Source organism: Curcuma longa, chromosome 7 (assembly GCF_044706935.1).
Source record: "Curcuma longa cultivar G26 ecotype Majalengka, Jawa Barat chromosome 7, ITB_CL_G26_1.1, whole genome shotgun sequence".
Lineage (NCBI taxonomy): Eukaryota > Viridiplantae > Streptophyta > Magnoliopsida > Zingiberales > Zingiberaceae > Curcuma > Curcuma longa.
The window spans coordinates 8,420,250-8,446,469 of record NC_133867.1 but is presented as its reverse complement, the minus strand read 5'-3'; the positions used below and the strand labels follow the sequence as shown (position 1 = coordinate 8,446,469).

Sequence of the window (26,220 nt, the reverse complement as noted above, 5' to 3'; positions counted from 1 at the left end):
TCAAGATCTTTTTGGTAATTTAGATTTTCCACAACCCATAATCGAATCAGGTAGCTCCCCCACACGATCTATCCCCTCCTCCAACACCACCCCCATGCCCATGAAAAAATGGGACTCCACGTGGCAATGGAAAGCCCAAACCCCCGGGTTATCCGCCCTGAACCGGATCGCGGTCCACCCGAATGGCTGCAGATCGACCGTGTTCTTCAGTATCGGGTCGACTAAATTGAACCGGGCCGTGTCGATGTCCGGGTCGAACCGGCCCGAGCCATGGGCGAGCACCCAGAAGTCGTGCCCGTGCAGGTGCCACGGGTGGGTCTCGCTCTTGTTGGGCTTCAATATGTTGGCGCTCTGGAGGACCACATCCACCGTCGAATTGAACTCCAGCCGGTAGATGGACGTTCCGATGGTGGCGTTGGGGTTGCTCGAAGGGTTGTAGATGTCGTAGTGCTTGTAGTCGTAGGTCTCGGGGGCGGGCCTTTCGTCGAACACGTTGCGGAGCCTCTGCTTCATGGCGATGAGGTAGGGCGTGTGGGGGAAGTTGAAGGAGACGTTGTTGAGCGCCCACCGGGTGTGGCCGTCGACGAGGTTCTGGGTGTTGAGGAGGAGTATCATGCGGTCGGCGGTCGCCGGAGGTGGGAGGATGTGGTCGGGGTGCGCGCGCAGGGCCGCGCTCTGCTTTAACCTGTGCTCGGTGTCGTTCCACATAGGGCCGGCGGGAGGCGCGGTCGGAGGCTTCTCGTCGGGGGAGTTGTGGAGGTAATTGAGGATGCCGGTGCCGGCCGGCGTGCGGGGCTCGCGGGTGATGACGTTGGCCGCGAGCCAGTAGTTGCGGGAGGGGTCTTGGTCGGCGGTGATGAGGACCGAGTAGGTCTCGCCGGAGTAGATGTTGAGGTTCTCGATGACGAAGGGTTTGACGTAGTGGCCGTCGGCCTCCACCACGGTCATGTTGTGGCCCTGCGGCATAGTAAGTTACTGACGGAAGTAGGTAGGAGAAGTGTTTGAGAAAATGCGTGTGAGAGGTCATACTTCGACTTGAAAGTTGAGGGCCGAGAGGGAGGTGACGCTGGCGATGCGGAGGCGGTAAGTCTTGCCAGGGACGACGGAGAGGACGTAAGGGGAGCACTCTGGGGCGGTGGTGTTGCAGACATCGGTGGTTCCAGCGAGGGAGCAGTTGAATTGGCCTCTTCCGTTAATCAACAGAGACTGGAAGTTCAACGAACGCCGAGTTTGATCACGCCATGATCCTATGAATTGAAGCTTGCTAAGGCACAATCTGATATACCTGAGGCTCCTCGATCCACACGAACGGAACAGAGGCGAGGCCGGCGGCCTGTTCGTAGGTGCTCTGGTGCCACCAGTCATTGAGCAGGAGGCTATGGTCGAAGTCGTAGGCGAAGGGCTCGACGGTGCCGTCCGGCACGGCGACGCGGATGAGGCCGTACAGGCCGGCGGACCTTTGCATGCCGTAGTGTGCGTGGTAGAGGTAAGTCCCCGGCTGAGTTACAGCAAAACAAACATTCTGTTGTTACTCTTTTGAAACAACTATAAATTTTTTAATTCCTGGGAGCTTACTCGATCGACGACGAATCTGTAGACGAAGCTGTCGCCAGGCAAGATGGGGCATTGCGTCACGCCTTCGGTGCCGTCGAACCAAGGCGTGCCGATCTACGCACGCAAGCAACATCCATAAACAACTCTATCAAATTATCACTGAACATTCATATTACTGATCTAACGAGGAAATAAATTTCGAAGAGATTCTGTTCTTACCTGACGGATGCCGTGCCAATGGATGGCCGCGTTCTCCGTCAGCAGGCTGTTGTTGACGACGACGACGACGGTGTCGCCCTGCTGCGCGTCGATGGTCGGGCCGGGCGTTTCGCCGTTGATGGTGATGGCCAGCTTCCTGAAGCAATCCGGCGACTTGAACTGGTACGACACGTCCCATCTGTACTCGCGGGCGCTCGCGTTCGCCATTAACAATCCGCCATGGGAGTCGCAGCAGCCCAACAAGTTCATCGCAGCAAACAGCAGCACCACTTGTTGCGCTCCTCGCAACGAAGAAGAGAGCAACATGCTGCTCTCGCTTCCACGTCTCATCGTAAGTCTCTCTGATGTCCATGAAAAGCTTCTCCCTGTATGCATATATACACATATTTTAGGAAGCAATTAACCAGCGTTGTTCCAAATATGGATCTTAATTATATATTATTGAGGCACCCAAAAAAAAATCGAGTATATATATTATTTTTTGGTGGGTTATTTAGGATGGAGATAAGTCTACAACTGTAATATTACTGGACAAAAATTCAAAAGGACCTTCTTTTATTACTTATGATGTTTTAAATACCTATTTTGGACTTATCTTCTATCTAAATTTTGAATCAGAATATATTATAAAAGCTAAGGTTTTATAACTATTATAATATAAATTTTTATCATTTTTATTTATGTTATAATAGTTATGATTTTTTAACTGTTACAATTCATCCAATCCGATTGATTCAAATATTAGACGGGAGATAATAATATTAGAGAATATTTGAATAATTATACACACAGTTGAATAGTACAGTGAACATATATGATTTGAAATAAAAAGATGCCTTTTTAATTTTTACCCTATATTATTTAGAAAGCAAAAAATAAATTTTTCAAAAAGTTTATTGTAAGCTTTCCCTTTCTTTTTTTTGACATTTAATTACTTCTAAGTTTTCCTAAGACCTTTTAGCAATTTACTAAAAATTGCACTCAACTTTTAGAAATATTTAAATGTGGACCCTACTTGAAGTTTTCCTTTTCTTTTTTAAAATATGAAGTCATTGAAACCTGCCTTCTTCTTTTTTTTTTAGTTTCTATAATTTTTCTAAATATTTTTTGGCTAAATTGTAAAAATCCAAAAATGTGATACATAGAAATTAATGTGGCAATTAACAACTGTGCTAAAGATTGAAAAAATAATTATGTGCTTTAGGGAAATCTAAGAAGCTTGAACATGGAAAATAAATTGAAGCTTGAATTCTCTTTTGCAAAAAAGATAGAATCTGCCATCTAAACGGCCCCACGATCATTTATGAAAAGGTAAATCGAGAAATTACAGTTGGTCATACTTGACGTCAGAATTCAAACTCTTGTCCTCTTCCTGACTTCAAGTCCTTTGTCCTCTTCTGCAAGTCTACTGCGTCGTAACCAACTCAGCTATACCTTGGTAGCGAAGTTTGAATTCTCAATATTATATTGAGGTGCACCTATCTTGTTGTATTCAGTTTGATCTTATAAAAAAATTTTCAATTATTTTTATTTATGTCGCTCATATCTTGTTATATATATTTTTTATTGAAATATTTTATCTCAAGTGATAAATATGGAGACATGTGTTACCTGAGGTTAGTTTGAATTCTCTTAGCAACATATAACTATTGACTAAAACTATTTCGGCTACCTGAGGTTCCGGGTTTGAGTGCTCTTAGTAAGATATTATCTAGGCCATTTCGGTGATGGAGTCAGTCACTATAAAAATTTTTATCCCGAATTGGTTACGATCGGAGCCAGACTTGTAATATGCTCCCGTCAGATCAATTTCTCATATTACTTTTTCACAGATGGTCAAGACCGATCATATACGGCCCGTTGGAGTTTTATGCATTTTGTAATTTGACTTTGATATCATTTCACTGTTTTATACCTCTAGCAATAGAATTCTCATTCCCTAACCATCGACGAGTCAATGCGTGCTCTAGCTAAGTCACACACCGTTCGATCAAGATCCTACGCTCAAGATGGGTCGCAGCATACACAAGCACGCCAGATGTTTCTGACCATACGTAAAAGCACAGGAGAGGATTCCGGTCAGACCAAATAAAATGGAGCCGGTTGGCCCGTCGATCTCCACCGTCCAATCTATCTCCACCCCATCCATCACCGATCGGACGGTATCAAGGCGTCTTCCGTCCCCATCCATGGACGAACGCGAACAGCCCAACAACTGCCGGAGTACAATAAAATAAAGCGGCAAAATTTTCCCCGACCCCCAAATCGGACGAGATTAAGCGCGGAGAGGGAGAGAGCTCACGATCGATGGGGGCACGGGTGTCGAAGCAAGGATTCGTGTGAGTTTTCTGATTTCCCCTTTCCGCCTCTTGTTGATTGCACATCTTTGGTTGGTCGGCGGTGTTGTCTTGTGGGATTGATCAGGATTTGACCTTATTTCTCGATTTGTTGTTTGATTTTTGTTCTATGGATTCGTATTTTGGATCAGCGTGCGACTGCAACATCTAATTTGGTAGGATTTTAGCTCTGACGCTAATTGTCTTCCATTTAATGTTCATTGTGTGCGCCAATCCGTTGGTAGAGGTTATGAGTACAATGGCGCGTAATCGTACATCATGTTATTAGGATATTACAGCTATTGGTCGAAGATATGCTCAATTTGAAATTCTTGTGAAGTTCCTTCTTCAACCTGATAAAATTTGCTTGTAGGTTGCAGAGATGAGGGACTATCGGTTCCAATGCTTGCCTTTCCTGTAGCTCGGTTTATTATCAAGATAATATGTAGTTCACTTATGAGCTTCTCCTTTTATTCTGTGTGGAATATATAGGTTGGAGAATTTATTGCTGTATATGCCTTTGCTTGTATTTGCTTCTCTCTTGAAACTATATCAACTTCAGTTCATGCGCTTGGCTAATTTACACTTTTGAGTGCAGAATACACACATTTTATAGGTTGGCTATATTGGTCTCAAATGTTTTGTAAAGAAGAATGGCCCATGATAGGTTTCCTCCTTTGGATATTTTGTTTGCTTATAGGTGAACAGAATCTCAGAAAATAGCTCAATAAAACTAAAGGATTGAAGTTAAGCATCTACCAGGTCGTGAAGGAACTGCAGGCTTTCACCTTCTTCTATACTCTCCCATTATTGAATCTTTATGGATTTCAACATAGGGAATAAGTTGTGCGCATCGAACTGATAGACACTGTATGCTGATGGATCGAGCAAATAACTTAAATGGATTTGAATATGTAATTGGTATATCAGGCACTAACGATGCTTCAACCTCTATCCCTGCACAAACTGATAACAGTAACCCACGTGGAACACTTAGTGAAGATAACCCTTCTACAAGCAGTCCAGCCTCTCAATTGGTTTTGTCATCAGCAAATGCATCTAATTCAACAAATTCATCTTTGACAAGAACAGAGAACTATGGTCGTCGCAACAGAAGTCCTTTGAACTCCGGTTTGTGGATTACAGTTGAGCTTGTTGCTAATGTGAGCCAAATTCTAGCAGCTGTCATTGTGCTATCATTGTCAAGACATGAGCATCCCCAAACTCCATTATCTGCGTGGATCATAGGGTATACAACAGGCTGTGTTGCTACACTGCCACATCTTTATTGGCGCTACCTTCATCGCAGTCCTCAGAGACCTGAGCAAGATCCAGCACATTCCAATCAGGAAACTACAAGGAATAACCATCATGACTCTAGCTCCTATGCTGATGGAGCTGGCACTCACAACCCACAACAAGAAAATAGTCACAATCCAGCATTGGAGCTGGGGCAAACTAATGTAAATGCTAGTCCAAGGTACTTGAAAGTAACTGGTTTAGTAAACTAAATACAATTTTCTTATTCCATTATTTGGGTCTAGTTTCATGTTTTGCTTAGTTATTCTATCTGAAAATTTTATTGATTCATTTTCAGTGCCTGATTGTGTCGACATTTTTCAGTAAATTTTCATGGACTAAATTCTTTTCCTAGCGTTATATTCTTGTACTTTTTTATTTTGTTATATCATGATAATCTGATTGCTTTAAATTCTTTTTGGATTGGATAGTGTTACATGAGATTCCAATCTACATTTTGAATCATTATAGGGTTTAGATAATCTGTCTATATATAGCATTATGCTTCTGATACAAATAAGCTAAAAATTCTATTACAGGAGAGAAATTTGGTAGAATTCTAACAAATGATAAAATGGACATAAATTAAAATATTATTGATATGTTCAAATGGAAGCTAATTGATTGTATAGTTTGATAAGTTGGATCGTATATAATTGAAAATGCAGGGTTTACTTTGGTAGTAGAGAGACAAAGAAACTTCTACTTGACATAGTTAAAAATGCTTTAAATGATCTGTGTACTACCAGCAATATTGTCTTAGAGTTTAATTGGGGATATATACATGCAGTTACTGCAGGTAGTTTGGACTTATGCCCTTTTATCTTAGTGCTGTTTGTGTCATGTGCTCGATGGCTTTATTTTGTTGTATCTATGTTTACGAGTTTTAGAGTTATGAATAATTACAAGGAGATATATACTAATGAAAGTCTTAATTGATTCCAATTTTCAAATGAATGTTTTGCCTTTTATTTTATTATTCTTATTTTGTTTAATTTCCTTTCTCAGATTTTCCAGTTAGAATAACGAGTTATAATCTATGATCTTAAGTCATGATCAATAGTATGTCGATCCTTATTCAAAGGGGTCAAGTCAACACTGTGTTGCAAGCATGGCCGACATATCACTAAATAGTCTCGTTCAGGCCGGCAATTGAGATCCCAGCCTGAGACGAGATTTTAAACTTGCTAAATAGTGCTCAAAATTGGAGCACATCTCATCTATCTTTATTTCACTGGTGGCATGTAGGTATTTGTCAATTACATGATCTTCTACTGTTTAACAAAATCTTCCTTTACAAGATAGAATCAGTGAGAATGGTTGTATCGATAAAATAGTGGCTTATTAAAGCAATTATATAATCCTAACCTCAATACTATGAATCCGCCCCTTCTACGGGTTTGCCTATAATTTGATGTGATAAACAATCACAATTTCACCAAAATCTAGGTTTAATTTCATATATATGAGCTCCCAGCTGTCCAAGGAGTGTTTTACTTTTAAATCTCTGACTACTCTTCTCCTTAATCTAACAGTGTCAACTCCTCAAGGGTGAGTCATCAATTCACACCTCATAATTTATACAATGTTTGGTTCATGGAAGGGAATAATAATCCCTATGCTTAATACTTCCATTTCATGTTTGGCTGGGCATAACAAGTCCAAACACAATATATGAATTGTTGAGATAATATTATTATCACAAACAAGGTTTGAACATAGGACCTCTTGCTCTACTATGTTAAAGTTGAATAGCTAACTACTTATTCTAAACGCTGCAAGATAATAGGATAGCAACCATGCAGTAACTTATATTTATATATCTATGTGCTTAACACTTTTATTTCATGTTTGGCTGGGCATAACAAGCTCAAACACAACATATGAATTGTTGAGATAATATTATTATCACAAGCAAGGTTTGAACATAGGACCTCTCGCTCTGCTATGTTAAACCTGCTATGTTAAAGTTGAGTGGCTAACTACTTATTCTAAAAGCTCAAGATAATAGGATAGTCACCACACAGTGACTTATAGCACCCAAGTGATCCATTAGCGTTAATTAGAGTCAGCTAAACCATCCGTTCCAACAAGAACATAGCTCTTGGGTCACTCATCATGCTGTTCGTAGGGGCCCACTAACTTGTAGTGTAAGACATTTGATTTTACAATAAATTTCTTGAGGATCAATTTTGTTCAATTGAACAAGTTAGAAGTCAGGAAAGGTGAATAGAGGCTTAGTGAATTATTGATTATGACAGCATTGCTTCTTGTATGTTTGGCGTTGGTTAATAGATCTTACCAAAGAAAGATTTGTAGAAGTGAACTTTGTATTAAGCTTATACTCTTTGAAAATTTATTACCGACTTGGATGCTTAATTCAATCATTTTTATGTATGACAATCTCATGTCCACGCTATTTCCTGTTTAGTATAATTTGGTTACAAGAAACAATTTCACATATTGTTGTTTCCAGGATAAATGCAATAGTTGACAATTTCAAGATGGCTTTGGATTGCTTTTTTGCTGTGTGGTTTGTTGTTGGCAATGTGTGGATGTTTGGGGGGCGCTCCTCTGCCCATGATGCCCCAAACTTGTATAGGTATGTATGTGCAAGATATTATTTTCTTCTTGATCATATAAAATTTAGAGATTCACATTTTTTACTTCTTGTTCTCAGATTATGTATCGTCTTCCTTGCATTCAGCTGTATAGGATATGCTTTGCCCTTCATTCTTTGTGCAATGATATGTTGTTGCTTGCCTTGCATTATATCTATTTTGGGGATAAGAGAGGACACAACTCATGGTAGAGGTGCTACCTTGGAATCAATCAATGCACTTCCAAGTTACAAGTTCAAAACTAAAAGAAGGAAAAATAGAGGGCATGCAGAAAGTAACTTGGATGGCCATTCTGGAGATGGGATATTGGCTGCTGGCACTGACAAGGAGCGAACCATTTCTGCTGAAGATGCTGTAAGATTCTCTTTTGCTTTGTTTTAAGTTTTCATCCATTTTGCATATGCTACAATGTCACTATTAATTATTAGAAGGCCATTACAATGTCCAAAGTTATTTAACCTGTTGCCGCATAGGTACTGTATAATAAATACGACCATTTGAGTGCAGTTCTCATTTGGTAAGTTTGTCATATTGCTACATGACCATCAACCCTAGTACCCTACACCGGAGATTGCTAGAATAGCCTCTGTACATAGGTTGGTAAATAGCCTTCAATATCGATACTCATTGTGACCAGACTCTAATGTCACTCTAAACTGTGCAATCCTTGACCATGTCATGAAATGATGATGTAGAATGCTCATGTGACCTTACCAACATTGCAAAAACTCTTGTATTATTTCCACCTGTTGTCACTGTAGTTGTGCTGCAGCCTTGAGGATGTCTCGTGTGCGTTAGTTGGTGGAGGAATGGTAAACCTCACCCATGTTGACCAGCACAAAATGTCATTGAAGATAGGTCACTAGTAAGTTGGTATGGGTGTAGTGAAGCAGCTTCTATGTAATTGTTGCTCTATGTTAAACAGAAATCCATTGCCTATTGCGTTAAACATTTCTACCAAAGGAGCGATGCCTGATGAATATCTGAAGGACTTGAAAATAAGTTCCATGTTTTGTTTTCTTGCTTAAGACCTACAAAGTAGTAAATACTCTTTATCATCAAATCATAGCATGGAAATTATTGGAAGGGTGTAGACAACACTTATTTGCCATGGATTCAATCTGCATGTGGAACAGAATATCCCTGTTGTACCTAACTAGGGGCCAACTTGAACAAACCTTCACCGAGTCAACATAACATTAAGTGTCAAGCTAATCCTTTCTGCTGGAGAAAGGAAATGCAGCAATTTCAACAAGAAGCCTCATCAGGAACAGCATAGTTTTTTGTTACCCTTTTGTTCTAGATGTAAGCATACAAAATCTTCTGATTCTACTCAATATCTCGGTATAGCAGACCATTTTTTATTTGTTACTTCACGGTTGTTTTTCAGTTAAACTACATCTGAATCATCTGTCCCAATTCCTATTTCAGTCATCATCATATTTTTCACTTTAGTGTGAGAAACATGGTTGCGAACAAGTTAGAATTTGTGGTGCATCTACTAGCATGAGAGAAGCATGGTTGTAATAATTGGCTTTGGTGGCGCCGTGATACAAATGATTGCAAAGGCCATCTAAGAATGAGCTTCGAAATGCTTAGGGTGGCAATTTGCCATCGGGACTCGATAACTTGAGGTCTAGGATAAAATGTTGCTTGTATTTTTTTTATGTGTCTTTCTCATCTAAATACCCTACATGACTGTATATCTCACGGTTTTGGCAAACTTACAGAATCTAGATACATTTTCTCAACTGAATCCTAAACTCTGCTATGCTTGCTGTAGGCTTGTTGCATTTGCCTAGCAAAGTACGTTGACAATGATGAATTGCGTGAACTTCCCTGCACTCATTTTTTCCACAAAGAGTGCATAGATAAGTGGCTCAAGCTAAATGCACTCTGTCCCCTTTGCAAAACTGAGGTGGGGATCACCAACGCACAACTTTCAGACACAGAGGCAGGAATCCATCATTTGGTAGAAGGAGTTGCTGAGGTATAATTTCAGCTCTAGAGATGCAACACATGCCTTCTATTGTGGTTTTCGTGCAAGGTACCATATCGAACTTGATAAGAAAGCCCCCATTATTCTTGTGCACTTGCGATCTTTGGCCACTAGTTGGTCTTGCAGGGTTTTGTATATCGTCCATGTACATAAAGATGCCGGCAAATGTTATTTAGAGGACATTGAACAAATTGTTGTCTTGGTGTATCTTCTTTTAATGCATAATGGATGTATGCCTCGAGTTAGTTAGATCTTACACACCTTAATAGATTTCTGCATTCTATAAGCGTTGAACATACAATTGTACGCATGCAAACTGATCCTCATTCTTTCTTTCCTCTTTTTTATTTTATATTTTTAAATCCAGAGAGAGGCTTCTTATCGATTTAACTCTTCCTTTTCTTAAATCATTCGTGTCGTAAATACTATTACTAAGGTGGTTCTGAAATTAGGGGAAAATATGAGTTTCAGAGAATCTGAGGTGGATCTACAGTGATGGAAACGAGGTTGAACTTGTATCGAACAAACATGAAGGAAGCATGATCAACCATTTTGATACCGTGTTAATACCAGGTATTGTGGTTGAATTTCTCTACGTTAATTCCTTAAGATTTACTTGATATATCGAAGAGAAGAGGCTCTGCGTACGTGGTGAGCAAAGGGGGAGAAGAGGAGAGAGGGAAAGGGTAAGTTAGTAAAATCATGTATTGGGAGTTGAAATTGAAGATTGGGGAGATTGAGGAGTGCATGCAAAGAAATATATGGGTGGGGACTGATCACAAAGACATGTTATTGGGGATTTTTAAGCAAGTTGCCCTTATTTCAATATTATTTTTTTAATAACAAAGAAGAAGGGATCTATTATTTGTAGCAGTGTAGGGAAGCCTCAAAGAATTTTTTTTGGAGGTTTTTTTTTTTACATAATTCCTTAATTAATAGGAATTTCTTGTTCCTTAAATCGACTGACGCAAGCACAGGATCTACCACTCTCCCCACCTGAAACTCGATTTTTTAATGGCTAAAAACCCTATTTCCTGTTCTAAAACAAATTGTGATGCAGCCGAGACGGGAGAGAATTTGATGTTTGCATGCTGTTGTTACCCTGCTTCTCATTGGCTAGGAAAGATTTCCTGTCTGCGGATCGACCGATTGCATGGCTCAGGAAAAATCTGGTGCACACTTTCTCCTCATTGGCTAAGCTTATGTTTGCTATTTTGTTCGGCGCGACATTGACTGCATGGTGCAATAATTTGAGAATGGATGTTTTGTTTGTTTGTTTGTTTGTTTGTTGACCTGGAGTTGTCCCTCTACGTACGCGAAGGGGCGCAGAAATTAATAAGATGCGGTTACACAGCAATAATTGCCAAGAAAATTTATTCTACAAGTCAAGGCTTGAGTTGACTTTTTAAGTTTACTGATTTATGCTGAAGAGTAGCCAGATAAATTACACGTGCCCTTTCATACGAACCACCTTCCGATTATTTGGAGGCGGCGGCTGCAACGAAGGCCCTTAGATTGCGATCGGACGACCCACCTTCCGCTACGGCGCCCCGCGCCTTATCCTTCCACATCTCCGCGCTCCTCCTCATCTCCGCCGCACCCCCGCCGCCTCCCATTGCGATCTCCACGCACCTCCTCAGCTCCTCTGCCGCGACCACTCCCTCCGCGTCTACCTCCGCCCTGACTCCGGTGCCCCACATCTCCATCAGTAGCGCGTTCGTCCCCTGATCCGTCCACTGCGGCAGAGCCACCGTGGGCACGCCGCACACGAGGCTCTCCAGCGTCGAGTTCCACCCGCAGTGCGTCACGAAGCACCCCACCGCCGGATGCGACAGCACTCTCCCCTGCGCACACCACTCCACCACCATCCCCTCCGCCTCTGCTTCCCTCAGCGCCGCCTCCAACTCCCCCTGGGCCTGCTTGTGATCCTTCCTCACCACCCATAGGCTCGCCCATTCGCTCTCCCGCAACCACCGCACGAACTCCTCCACCTGCCGCTTCTTGATGGCCGCCAAGCTCCCGAACGACACGTACACCACCGAGCGCTTCGGCTTCGCGTCCAGCCACTCCATGTACTTCTTTTCATCCGGCCTGAACAAATCGCCTCGCGCATCGAACTCTGGCTCATCCTTTACGGCCTCCAGCAGCGACGGCGGCACCATTGGCCCAACCGGTAGCAGCTTCACCTTCCCTGCCGATACCGCCAGCATCTCCGTTTCCAGCTCGCCAAACGTGTTCACCAGAACTGTCGGCGCCGTCGAATCAGCTTCTTCCCGGTCAAGCACTTGGAACAATTGCTCGAACAGTTTGAACAGCACCGAATAGAGGTCCTCGTTGCTGGTGGTGCCGAGGAACGAAGGCAGGTCCCGGATCTTTAGAGGGGGAAGGTTCGGTAAGTTGAATTCGAAGAACGGGTCATGGCTGTGGGCTTTGATGAGGCCATCATAGCCGTGGAAGTAGTGGTAGTAGATGGCGAAGACGGCGGCGGGCTGGATCCAGTAGACGGCGGAGCGGACGCCGTGGCTGCGCGCGACGTCACCGGCCCACGCAAAAAGCATGTTGTATATGATGCAGGTGACAGGTCGGCCGAGCTCATCTAGGCGGCGGAGGAGGGCGGCGAGCGAGGCAGAGCTGGCGGACCTGAAACGGTCGTGGAACTCGAAGGGGCAGTGGATGTTGGGGTCGAAACCGTCATCGTAGTCGTCGGAGAAGGGGAGGTAGGAGACGAAGCCGTCTTCGACTATCTCGTCGGCAGCGGATCCCGGGAACATGAGTCGGTGGCCGTAGATAGAGGTGGAGAAGGTAACCCTGGCGGAGGTGGTTCTCGCCAGGCGGCGGCTGAGGTGGAGGGCCGGATTCACGTGCCCCTGAGCTGGGTAGGTCAACACAAGAAAGTGCTGCGCCATTTACAAGAAGCTCGATCGATCGACTTCCTCAGTACTTCACCACACACACAGTGGCGGAGCTTCCATATATATAGATAGACAGAAAGAGAGAGATGGAGGAAGAGTCAGAAGTAGTGATAGATGGAGGTGGTGTGTGAGGATATCGGAGCTTGCTGTGCGTGTGCGCAATCGTCATCCACATCGCCGCGAGACATTACGATCGGGGATTTGATGACGTCTGGCATGACGACCGAAGCTCAACCCTAACAATATAATCGGTGATTAATCCGATTCTCTTCAATTACCTGTGTTGCTTTTAAAGAAAAGTACAGTGGAGTAAATTTTAGAAAGCTTCATCAACTATCAATTAAGTTTGATAATTATAAAAAGTACCTAAATATTTCATGGCCCAACATAGGAGAAAAATGACCAATATAATTTAGGAGCTAAAGATTGTTGATTGTGAGTTGACTGATGAACAATAGGTTCAGATAGTAATCTGATCTCTTTCTGATTCTTGAAAGATGGTGAAACAGAATCTAACACATAGTAAAGTATCAAGATTTTTACTGATGTCTCATGCCATATTGAACTAGAGAGGTGGAGAGAATTGAATCAACAAAGATTTTTAGACAAACTTTTGTGGTTGAAGATTTTGTTAGAACGTTAAAATCTAAGAATAAAAAGAAATGCATAGTTTAAGAAGGGAAAGGGAAAAGAAGTTGATGTTGTTGTTGCTGGGCTGGATCCAAATAAGAAGCAATTTAAATGGAATAAACGTAGAAAAAAACCTAAAACCTATAGCTAGTAGGTCACTTCGCTCAAGAATGTACTGAGTCAAAAAAAGTATATTCATATTTATCTTTCATTTATGAATATAATATTGCTAGTACAGCATTGTTAACTGATCATTCTTATTCTTTATGGATTATATATTTAGGAGCAACAAATCATATAGCTAATGAGCGAGCTACATTCGTAGAGTACCGTCAGGTACCAGTTGACAATAAATGAATATATGTAGAAAGCAATGTAAGTATTTAAGTTAAAGGAGTTGGCAGTACTTGTAAACTCAATTTATGTGGTGGGCGTACCTGGTTTCTACATGATGTCCCTTATGCTCCTGAAATTAAACAAAATTTAATTTTTGTTAATTATTTTGTTAGATTGAGTTATTGTATTAACTTTTATAGCCAGTGTGTGGAACTTCGAATTAACTCTGTGTTAATAGGATATGATTTTTTAATGAATAATTTCATAATTTTGATATAGAACCTGTAGGGTCCCCAAGGATGTCTGTATCTCCACAATAGCATGATATTGTCCACTTTGGGCCTAAGTCCTCATGGTTTTGTTCTTGGGCTCTCTCCAAAAGGCCTCATGCCAATGGAGATATCTTCTATCCTTTTAAACCCATGATCTTTTCCATGTGTTATAGATGTGGGACTATGTTTGCACCTTTGCAACCCAACAATCTCCCCCTCAAACAAAGGACCACAGGCCCCCCTCAAATGGAAAGCCTCCGTTTGATGTCTGAATCCTCGACCCACCAGGACTTCCTGCCCAGCCGCAACCAGGACTTCCTGCCCCTCGGTCCACTCGACCTACTAGGACTTCCTGCCCAGCCGCAATCAGGACTTCCTGCCCCTCGTTCCACCCTGACCTACTAGGACTTCTTGCCCAGCCGCAACCAGGACTTCATGTCCCTCGGTCTACCCGACCTACTAGGACTTCCTGCCCAGCCGCAACCAGGACTTCATGCCCCTCGGTCTACCCGACCTACTAGGACTTCCTGCTTGGTGTCTGGTCCTCTTGATTCAAACACGGGAGCCCCCACTTCCTTTGTTTTTAAGGTTCAACCCACATGGTTAGATCCGGATCATGGCTCATCCGGCGGTTAGTCCGGTGAAGAGCGGCCTCGCTCTGATACCAATTGTAGGGTCCCCAAGGATGTCTGTATCTCCACAATGACATGATATTGTCCACTTTGGGCCTAAGCCCTCATGATTTTGTTCTTGGGCTCTCCCCAAAAGGCCTCATGCCAATGGAGATATCTTCCATCCTTTTAAACACATGATCTTTTCCATGTGTTATAGATGTGGGACTATGTTTGCACCTTTGCAACCCAACAGAACCGAATACTGATTATGGAATTGATGATTATTTTTCAAATATTACTCTTACAAGTGATGCTGATATTAATGATGAAGTTTGACATGCTAGATTAGGACATATTGGACAAGAACGAATCAATAGATTAACTAAAGAGCTAGGGTCTGTCAGACACTCATGCTAAGATAAAGTTGTCTATGTACGTGAGCATTATTTTGCTAGAAAATCAACTAGAAACTATTTAGTAAGGTTATTAGAGCTGAATCACTATTGCAATTAATTCATTTAGATATTTGTTGTCTGATAAATGTGAAGGCTAGATATAGAGCTTTCTATTTCATTATATTTATTGATGAATTTACATGATTTAGTTATGTGTATTTAATTTCTCATAAATATAAAATATTAGATTGCTTCAAACGTGATATGAACAAAGTTGAATATCAATTGGATCAGGGGTGCAAACGAGTCGAATCGAATCGAATAATATAAAAATATTGATATTCGAATTCGAGCTCGAAACATATATATGATATTCGAATTCGATTCGAAGCTCGAAAATGTCAATAATTTTGGCTCGAGTTTGATTCGAAATATGATTCGAGCTCGAGTTTTATTTGAATTATTCGAACCTTAATTCGAGCAGAATCAAACTTTAGTTCAAAATGTCTTAAATTATTTGAGTTTGATTCGAATTATTCGAAGCAAAAATCAAACTTTAGTTCGAAATACCTTAATTCGATCGACTCACGAATAATATTATAGATTCGAATTTGGCTCGAAAAATTATTGAACATGTTTGAGTTCAACTCGAATTCAATAATTTCTAATACGAATCAAATATTATTCGAACTGACTCAAAAAGCTCGCAAACCGGCTCAATTCGTTTGCACCCCTAAATTGGATTATAAAATTAAAATCTTACGTACTGACCGTGGAGGTGAATATTTATCTAATCAGTTCACGACAATATGTAATGATAAAGAGATTATGTGTATAATAGAGGTAAGACTATTACTTATGAGACAACTAACAAACTGTGAATGGAGACAAATTTATAAATTGCAGTCGCCTTAATAATTGTATCAAGATGAGATCGTTTGTGAATTAATAATGATCGGAGTAAATGAACCAACCATTTACTAAACCTGTAAGAAGCTAGAGTAGAATTAATGAGTTGAATTCAAGATTAGAGATTGTAAATGTCTAGATTGAAATCTGTACGATGTTTGAAAATAACATGCGCTCTTTATTAGTAAAGAGAATAATATCATAACATGTGATTTATACATGTGCAATAGTGATAATAAAAGTAGTAGGAGAATGAATTTCTGTTTCTCTACTATATGAGACCTTTGAGATTATGAGTTAATCTTGATTTTACCTTAAGTGACTGTTTAGCTATCTAGTTGAAGTTTTAATCAGGATTTACTACTTTAGCATGTATCCTATTAACTATGGATAATTCGATCGGTGGAACATGACTAGCAAAAGTGACTAGTTAAAATGAATGGATTTTAGCTTAAAAAAATTAAAATAGATTTACATCTTTGACATTTATTCACTAGTCGATCAATTGCATTTTGTGTTAAGTACATAAAATATAATTTTAAATAATTATATTGAATGAAGATATTGTGAACATACTCTTGACATAATAGTCATTATAAAGGATTAGATATATTCATATTGATGTAAATGATTTAATTTAGGGTAAATGTAAGATATTGATATTTCTAATTTATTTGGAAGAACAACTATATAAAGTGTAATAATTTTCTTAGTATTAATCGCCCAGAATGTTTGCTGTCGTACAAACTATTTTTTCTGATATATGAATTAGATGATCTATTTGATCTTTGTGATTATATATTATCTTTATGACTTAACCTAGATGAATGGGAAATGTTGGAAATCATGTCTGCACAAATGCAAAATTGATAACTGCCTAAGTCTGCACGTGTGTAGACATGGTTTGTTCCTTTGTATGCCTTTAAATTGGGAGGCGTCTAAGTTCAAGAGTGAAGAGGATTTTGAAAATACTATAGGAATTTTTCGAAGGCTACGTGACTTTAGAATTAAACCTCTCTAGAAGAAGAACATCCATCGTCAAAGGGACTTTAGTTCATGAAAATGGAAGGGTTATTCGATTCGTTGTAATAGTTCTTCAGATAATAAACATAAAGAACAAATTCAATAAAAAACACTATGAATATTTAAAATTTTATTTTGTTCGATAATCTATACATTCAAAATAACATGGAGCCGCATATATGGACAGATGATTCCATATATGTCGTCATTTGGAAAATAAATAAAAAAAATTAGAACTAAACTAAAGGAAAAAATTATAAAAAATTAAAATCAATTGCATTGAAAACCTCTATTTGTGGAACATCCTATATATCCCAAGCTTAGCTTCAATTAAAAATTAGTTTTCATATCTGATTAGTAATTAGCGATGTGAAAAAAATAATTATTTTATGAGTAAAGTAGTATAAATAATTTATTTAAAAAATGTCGTATAAAATGGAATTGACAAACCTAAAAATTAAAGTGCAAAAATTAGTTCTTAATTTGAAGTTCTTTTAAGTGTCTCTTGGTCAAACAGTTCGTATTTTAATTAATTAAATTTATTTGCTGCATAATTGATTGATTAAATTAAATATATTTGACAATTAAATCAAGCTCATAATTTGTTTTTTTATATATTAAAAAAAAGCTTGGGGCCCGGGCCAGAGGGTGGCTGACTGGGCATCTCCAAGAATGGGTAGAAGATAACAAACAATCAATGGTAAAAAAAATAATTTTCGTAATCAAGAAATTAAATAAGACAAGGACAATTATTGCACTAGTAAATGATCATAAATTAATTTTTAAATAAATAAAAAATTAATAAAGGGTTGAACCAGTAAAATTCTTACAGATAAATACATAAATGTTAATTAAAAAAAATCAATGCATAGGGTAAGAAAAGAAAAAGTTTATTAAGAAATGGTAATTAATTCCTGAAATATGGTAAAAAGATGGAAACACAAATAATCAATGATTTTAATTAATCATTGACAAATAATTAATTAACTAATTTATTAATTTATAAATTATATATTTAAAAATTAATTGATTACTGATTAATTAATCATTCAATTAACCGACAAACGAAAATTAATAATCTGTTAGGGCAGCTGTAAAAATTAATTAGTAAATAATTAATTAAATAACTTAATTATTTAAATAATTAATTAATGCAGGAAAATAATTAATTTTATATTAATTAGGAGTATGAACGAATCAACTTTAGTTTTTCGATTTGTCTATTTACATATGATCGCTTGATCATGTAAAATTGTTTGGTGACGGATTCTACTTTTGTAGAAGAAAAAGTATATGAATGAACCAAATCATTTGTGAACTAATTATATTTTAATTTGAAAAAAAAATTTATTTGAATTCGTTCGCAATTAAGTTAATAAATTAAATTTAATATGATTTCTAAATTCGAAATTATTATCGAACCAAATTTAAATTTAAAAATATTTATTTGATGAACCTACGAATATATTTATTTAGAAGTTTATAAATGTTATATATTTCATAAATTATACGTGCCCTTTCAAACGGTATAATGCTATCCTCCGATTATTTGGAGGCGGCTGCAACGAAGGCCCTTAGATTGCGATCGGACGACCCACCTTCCGCTACGGCCTCCCGCGCCTTATCCTTCCACATCTCCGAGCTCCTCCTCATCTCCGCCGCCCCGCCGCCTCCCATCGCGATTTCCACGCACCTCCTCAGCTCCTCTTCCGCGACCACTCCCTCTGCGTCTACCTTCGCCCTGACGCCGGTGCCCCATATCTCCATCAGTAGCGCGTTCGTCCCCTGGTCCGTCCACTGCGGAAGAGCCACCGTGGGCACGCCGCACACGAGGCTCTCCAGCGTCGAGTTCCAACCGCAGTGCGTCACGAAGCAGCCCACCACCGGATGCGACAGCACTCTCGCCTGCGCACACCACTCCACCACCATCCCCTCCGCCTCTGCTTCCCTCAGCGCCGCCTCCAACTCCCCCTGGACCTGCTTGTGATCCTTCCTCACCACCCATAGGCTCGCCCATTCGCTCTCCCGCAACCACCGCACGAACTCCTCCACCTGCCTCTTTTTGATGGCCGCCAAGCTCCCGAACGACACGTACACCACCGAGCGCTTCGGCTTCGCGTCCAGCCACTCCATGTACTTCTTTTCATCCGGCCTGAACAAATCGCCTCGCGCATCGAACTCTAGCTCATCCTTTACGGCCTCCAGCAGCGACGGCGGCGCCATTGGCCCAACCGGTATCAGCTTCACCTTCCCTGCCGATACCGCCAGCATCTCCGTTTCCAGCTCGCCAAACGTGTTCACCAGAACTGTCGTCGGCGCCGTCGAATCAGCTTCTTCCCGGTCAAGCACTTGGAACAATTGCTCGAACAGTTTGAGCCCCATCAAATAGGGGTCCTCGTTGCTGGTGATGCCGAGGAACGAAGGCAGGTCCCGGATCTTTAGAGGGGGAAGGTTGGGTAAGTTGACCTCGAAGAACGGGTCGTGGCTGTGGGCTTTGATGAGGCCATCATAGCCGTGGAAGTAGTGGTAGTAGATAGCGAAGACGGCGGCGGGCTGGATCCAGTAGACGGCGGAGCGGACGCCGTGGCTGCGCGCGACGTCACCGGCCCACGCAAAAAGCATGTTGTATATGATGCAGGTGACGGGTCGGCCGAGCTCATCTAGGCGGCGGAGGAGGGCGGCGAGCGAGGCAGAGCTGGCGGACCTGAAACGATCGTGGAACTCGAAGGGGCAGTGGATGTTGGGGTCGAAACCGTCATCGTAGCCGTCGGAGAAGGGGAGGTAGGAGACGAGTCCGTCTTCGACTATCTCCTCGGCAGCGGATGCCGGGAACATGAGTCGGTGGCCGTAGATAGAGGTGGAGAAGGTAACCCTGGCGGAGGTGGTTCTCGCCAGGCGGCGGCTGAGGTGGAGGGCCGGATTCACGTGCCCCTGCGCTGGGTAGGTCAACACAAGAAAGTGCTGCGCCATTTACAACAAGCTCGATCGATCGACTTCCTCGGTACTTCACCATACACACAGAGGCGGAGCTTCCATATATATAGATAGATAGAAAGAGAGATGAGATGGAGGAGGAGTCAGGAGTAGTGATCGGCAATGGAGGTGGTGTGTGAGGATAGCGGAGCTTGCTGTGCGTGTGCGCAATCGTCATCGACATCGCCGCGAGACGTCTCAGCATAACGGTTAAGAAGCTTTATGTATAAAGTTGTAATATGTCACTCAGCCGTCACGATCGAAAATTTCGCATCAACTACTAGAATAAATCAAAAGAAAAATCTGTAGTTGAGAATCGAACCATGAATCCATAGGTCACAATCCGAATGTTCTACCGTTGTATCATTATCTCGGGGGCATTGCTCATCTCAATGAACTAAAAATAGAGAAAGACATTGCCTCATCTCAACAGTTTCATATGGTTGATTTCACAATCATTTATAAATAATTAAATTAAAAAATTACACTCATCATAATAAAAGAGAATATTATTTCAATTTTATCGAAATTTAATCCTTATTTATTTAAACAAGTCTATCTTAAATACTATAAATTTTTTTAAAAAAATTACATTTTAAAAAAAAAAAACTCTCTAAAAGAAAAACATTTACCGTCGAAGAGATTTTGATGTGTGGAAAAGAAAGGATTATTTGATTCATTGTAATAGTTATTCAGAATGAACATAAAGAATAATTGGATAAAGAATCACTATAAATATTTATAATTTTATTTTATTTGATAACTTATGCATTTAAAATAGAGTGATGCTATTTGTCACAACATATATATTTCCGTCATAAATTTGTGATGAGAATCTTGACCGTTCAATCACAATCACTCATTCAATCACAATCATCCATTCAATCTACGATCAGGATTTAATCTTAATTTTAAAATCTAACGGAGCTTCCACATATATAGATAGATAGAAAGAGAGAGACGGAGGAGTCAGCAGTAGTGATCGGCGATGGAGGTGGTGTGTGAGGATAGCAGAGCTTGCTGTGGGCGTTTGAAAAGTACAAAGATTCAATCTTTATCGACTTTAATAAATTCATAATGTTCTGAAAACACCATACTAACACCAAACCATAACGAAGGCGAGATATCACATAATTATCCACAAATTGAAAAAAAAAAAAACCTCAGATTTTGATGATTTTGTTTACAACTACCACACCCACAGTTTTGGTTCAACGAATATTCCGGCAAAGGCTGAGCGTTGTGGAGTTCTACTTCATATTTTTGTTTCTTTGTGATCATTTTGAAATATATAATTTAAGTTCTAAATCACTATATATGCTGTCAAAGAGAACACGACGATAACATATAAACAAAAAAAAACTCATAGAATCACGTCCGCATACACTGTTTAAAACAAATATGAGCATTTGCATCATACACAGTATGTGTACTCCTACTGTAACTATGCGGAAAAAGCATTAAAAAAATAATAAACAATAATGTAGCTAGTGTTCACGACATCTTGATTACTGACCCGTGATTATACTGTTCACGATAAAAATACGATGAACATGAATCATGAAAAAAATTGCATTAATTTTCATAATTTTTATTTTATGAGTAAATTATTAAAAATAATTTATAAAAAATGTCGTATAAAATGGAATTGACAAATCTAAAAATTGAAGTGCAAAAATTAGTTCTTAATTTGAAGAAGTTCTTTTGAGTGTCTCTATCAAACACTTCGTATTTTAATTTATTGAATTTATTTTCTGCATAATTGATTAATTAAATTAAATATATTTGACAATTAATTCAAGCTCATCATTTGAAAATAAGCTTGGGGCCCGGGCCAAAGCACCTCCAAGAATGGATAGAAGATAAAACAAAATCAATGGTAAAAAAAATAATTTCCGTCATCAATAAATTAAATAAGACAAGGACAATTATTTCACTAGTAAATGATCATAAATTAAATTCTAAATAAATAAAAAATTAATAAAGGGTTGAACCAGTAAAATTCTTACAGATAAATACATAAATGTTAATTAAAAAATATCAATGCATAGGGTAAGGAAAGAAAATTTTAATTAAGAAATGGTAATTAATTTCTGAAATATGGTAAAAAAATGGGAAACACGAATAATCAATTATTTTAATTAATCATTGATAAATAAATAATTAACTAATTGATTAATTAATCATTTAATTGACCGACAGCGACAAAAAATAATAATGGGTTTGGGCTTGCTGTAAAAATTAATTAGCAACTAATTAATTAAATAACTTAATTGTTTAAATAATTAATCAATGCATGAAAATAATAAGCTGTATACCGATTAGAGGAATAAATGAACCAAGCCACTCACGAGCTATTCGAATTTCAATTTGAAAAAAAATTATTTGAATTCGTTCAATTAAGTTAATGAATCAAGCTTGAGTCTGATTTTGAACTCGAAAATATTATTGAGTCGAGCTTGGGCTTAACAGTATTTGATTTGTGAGCTTGTGAACAAGTTTGTTTAGAGACTTGCAAACATGTTCATTAATGTGTGCTTAATACTATAATCGAACTCTTAAATTCACTGTTCATGTTTTAGATCCTCGGAATATTTTCGGACCTTCTGAATATTCTATCGCGGATGAATCACGCATTATATTAATGAGTCTAACTTGAAGTTAAATGAACTATTTTCGAACTGTGCTCAAGTCATCCATGAGCTATTTAATTTTATTATGAATCGAACTCAAGTTTAATAATTAAAACTTGAATTGAACTTGAGTTTAAAGAAAAATGAACCGAATCAACTTAAGTCTGTTATTATTCGACTTGACTCGATTCGATTACACCCCTAATACCTATCCTTACAATTCAGTTTGTGAGCTTTTCCCTTAAATTTTCTTTGCTCTTCTCTCAAGATTTTCTAGATTAATTAAAAGTTTAAGAAGATTATTATATTTTTGAAGGCGATTGTCAATCAAATATAAACAAGTGGGCCAGATAATATTACATTAAGGAAAGAAGACTTTACATTGACCTAAACATTTATCGAAAAGAATAAATTTACTCGATGGAGTGTGCTGATACCCGTAACAAAACAAAGTTATAGTTACTACGATATCAAAAAGAGCATATCTATTACCCAAAAGAATATCTCGATAATTGAAAAGTATATTAAGAATATAAATAGGACAAAGTTTATCATTGAGCTGACTGATCAACTTCGAAATGTTGGATTAACATTGATAATCTTTAATAATAATTTTAAGATGATATTGCTAGGTCTCACTTCTACTGGAGAGAAAGTAGAGAAAATCTCTTGAGCTTGTGTGTGTTCAAGTGAGATAATAACAGATATTATATTACTTAAAGAAAATGTATCTTGTAGGGTTGCTATCGAAAGATGCATTTGAAGATGGATCTTAAGTAAAGGGTGAGTTGTTCGTAATGAAAAATACAGATTTTCTATACAAGAATCGTGTGTAAGAGTTAAAGGAATGGATGACAAAAAAAAACTATACAACTAATATATATAGTGTAGAATTATGATCAAGTCTTTGTGGAGGTTGTTAGATTAAAATTGCAAAGTTAAAGATGGTGATTTATAAAATATCCAAAAAGAGGCACCAATTGGAGGCTTCACAGGGAAGCTCAAACCCACCTGAAGCCAAATTTGAGATGAAACAAGATCTTTGTGGAAGTTAAAATAAATGAGTTAGAAGGATTATATCACACATGTTATATTATATGTGTTGGCGCAATCGATCTCAGGTCATTGATTAAGTTGAACAAGTTCAGTTTGATTCTAGTTGGCATGAATTTCGATATTTGATCAATATGTTAGTTAGATGTTAAGTAGATCAAAGTTAATCGAATACTTAACGGTGAAACAGAAGTCAAGTAAGTCAAATTAAAGTTGACTAGATACTTGATGGTAGAGAAGTCCAAATGGATCACAATTGATTGGATACTTAACATACAAGAGGAAATCCAAGTGGATGGGTCATGGAGGACTGGACACTTGATATGAGATGGAAAGTCCAAGTGGGTCATGGAGGATCAGACACTTAGCACGAAACGAAAAGTCCAAGTGGGGCACGGTTGATTGGACACTTGATAATGATGAAAGTTTTGGCAGGTTAAAGTTGATTAGATGTCAAGCAACGAGGAGTCCTGACAGGTTAAGGTTAACCAGATGTTATGCAATGATGAAGTCTTGGCAGGTCAAAATTGATTGGAGCTAGGTAATGAGGAAGTCTCGGTAGGTCAAGGTTGAGCAGATGTAAGCAACAGAAAGTCTCAATAGGTCAAGATTGATTGGATATCGGGCAAAAGAAGCTTGGTAAGTTAAGGTCAATTGGATATCGAGCAAGACGAGAATTCTACTTTGATAAGGCTGAAATAAGAGTATTAATCAATTGATAGTGATGCAGAAATGATAGAGTAAACTGTTTGAAGATCATAACTTTTGATTCGTATATCAGAATAAGATGATCATTGATGCAAAACGAAGGTTGTTCAGAGCTCTTTGTTACTCGATATCAGTCAATTGATACATGATCAGTTGACTGATGACAATCAGAAGCAAACAGAAACAAGTCGAATTTAATTGCTTGATTCGATTGATGACATCAGTCTACTGATGAGTTATATCAGTCGTCTGATGGTAACTTACAGCAAACAGAAGAAAGTCAAATTTGATTACTTGATTTGACTGATTATATTAGTCGATTGATAAGTTGCATCAATGAATTGATGTCGATCGACAGTCGAACAAAAGACTCAGTTGCTTGATTCGATTGATAGAATCAGACAATTGAGAAGTTGCATCAATCGACTAATGTTCAAATAATCGACATAATCAGATAGATTTCAAAAGGTCCAAAGGTCCAAAGGCCATTATATTCAACGGGTCGGAGACCATATTAATCGACTTAGGTGTAAATAAGTCCTGACCTAAAAGCTTTAAAAGAAGGGTTTTGAGGAATTTTTTATCGTCGGTTCTTGGAGATTTTGAGGTGAAATGGTATCAACAAAAAATATTTTCAAGCAATAAGAAAGCATTTAAAGCAAATTTGTCATTGTAAAGTCATTTTCGATTTCATTTGTCTTTATATTTATTTTCTTATTGTGTTCTTGTAAGAACATATTGTAAGAGGTTTCTCCACTTTTGAAAAGTATCTGAAAAGGAGAAGTTCGTAATGAAAGGAGATCATTAGGAGTAGACATTAAGTGAGTCACCTAAGAAACGGATACCAAATAAATCTTGAAGTTGTATATGCGTGGCATTGGTATTGATTTAAATTTTTGCTGCACATTCTAAACGATGACTATAAGATCAAGATCCTAAAATACGATCGAAACTATTCATTATTGGGTTGTAAGGGTGCAAACATAGTCCCACAACATAGTCTCTAAAGTACATGGAAAAGATCATGGGGTTAAAAGGATGGAAAGTATCTCCATTGGTATGAGGCATTTTGGGGAGAGCCCAAGAACAAAGCCATGAGGGTTTAGGTCCAAAGTGGACAATATCATACCATTGTGGAGATATTTTGATTCTATCGGTACTAACAAGTGGTATCAGAGCGAAACCGCTCTTCACCGGACTAACCGTCGGATGAGCCATGATCCAGATCTAACCATGTGGTTTGAACCTTAAATAAAGGAAGTAGGTGCTCCTGTGTCTGAATCAAGAGGACCAGACACCAAGTGAGAAGTCCTAGTAGGTCGGGTGGACCGAGGGGCAAAAAGTCCTAGTTGCGACTAGGTGGGAAGTCCTAGTAGGTCGGGTGGACCGAGGGGCAAAAAAGTCCTAGTTGCGGCTAGGTGGGAAGTCCTAGTAGGTCGGGTGGACCGAGGGGCAAAAAGTTCTGGTGGGTCGAGGATTCAGACATCAAAAACGACGTTTGAGGGGGGGCCTGTGGTCCTTTGTTTAAGGGGGGGATTGTTGGGTTGCAAAGGTGCAAACATAATCCCACATCTAAAGTACATGGAAAAGATCATGGGGTTAAAAAGATGTAAAGTATCTCCATTGATATGAGACCTTTTAGGGAGAGCCCAAGAACAAAGCCACGAGTGTTTATGTCCAAAGTGGACAATATCATACCATTGTGGAGATATTTTGATTCCATCGGTATTAACA

The 26,220-nt window shown here is 39.2% G+C and overlaps 4 protein-coding genes across 9 annotated transcripts; 1 reads left to right on the top strand and 3 right to left on the bottom strand.

Moving 5' to 3' along the window:
• LOC141831484 (L-ascorbate oxidase) lies at positions 1-2,103 on the bottom strand. Its single transcript, XM_074718844.1, has 5 exons — positions 1,774-2,103; positions 1,576-1,668; positions 1,286-1,498; positions 1,030-1,206; positions 1-957 (listed from the first exon to the last, which is right to left on the bottom strand). Exons 1-5 carry the CDS (start codon positions 2,101-2,103, stop codon positions 1-3), a joined length of 1,770 nt encoding a protein of 589 aa, XP_074574945.1.
• Positions 2,104-4,028: 1,925 nt separating this feature from the next.
• On the top strand, positions 4,029-10,284 carry LOC141831486 (E3 ubiquitin-protein ligase At1g12760-like). Of its 6 annotated transcripts, none has more exons than XM_074718851.1 (6): positions 4,029-4,112; positions 4,483-4,601; positions 4,708-5,589; positions 7,885-8,010; positions 8,200-8,383; positions 9,813-10,284. In XM_074718851.1, the coding sequence occupies exons 3-6, from the start codon at positions 4,982-4,984 to the stop codon at positions 10,023-10,025; spliced, it is 1,131 nt and encodes a 376-aa protein (XP_074574952.1). In that variant the 5' UTR covers positions 4,029-4,112; positions 4,483-4,601; positions 4,708-4,981; the 3' UTR covers positions 10,026-10,284. The 6 variants fall into 6 exon arrangements, with proteins under 6 accessions (XP_074574952.1, XP_074574947.1, XP_074574951.1 ...); XM_074718846.1 differs by having other exon boundaries at positions 8,089-8,383; XM_074718847.1 differs by having other exon boundaries at positions 4,046-4,112; positions 4,490-4,601; positions 8,089-8,383.
• Positions 10,285-11,340: 1,056 nt separating this feature from the next.
• On the bottom strand, positions 11,341-12,996 carry LOC141831485 (UDP-glycosyltransferase 75C1-like). The gene has a single exon (XM_074718845.1). It carries the CDS (start codon positions 12,932-12,934, stop codon positions 11,507-11,509), a length of 1,428 nt encoding a protein of 475 aa, XP_074574946.1. The 5' UTR covers positions 12,935-12,996; the 3' UTR covers positions 11,341-11,506.
• Positions 12,997-18,638: 5,642 nt separating this feature from the next.
• On the bottom strand, positions 18,639-20,226 carry LOC141831922 (UDP-glycosyltransferase 75C1-like). Its single transcript, XM_074719345.1, has one exon. It carries the CDS (start codon positions 20,087-20,089, stop codon positions 18,665-18,667), a length of 1,425 nt encoding a protein of 474 aa, XP_074575446.1. The 5' UTR covers positions 20,090-20,226; the 3' UTR covers positions 18,639-18,664.
• Positions 20,227-26,220: the final 5,994 nt, after the last annotated feature.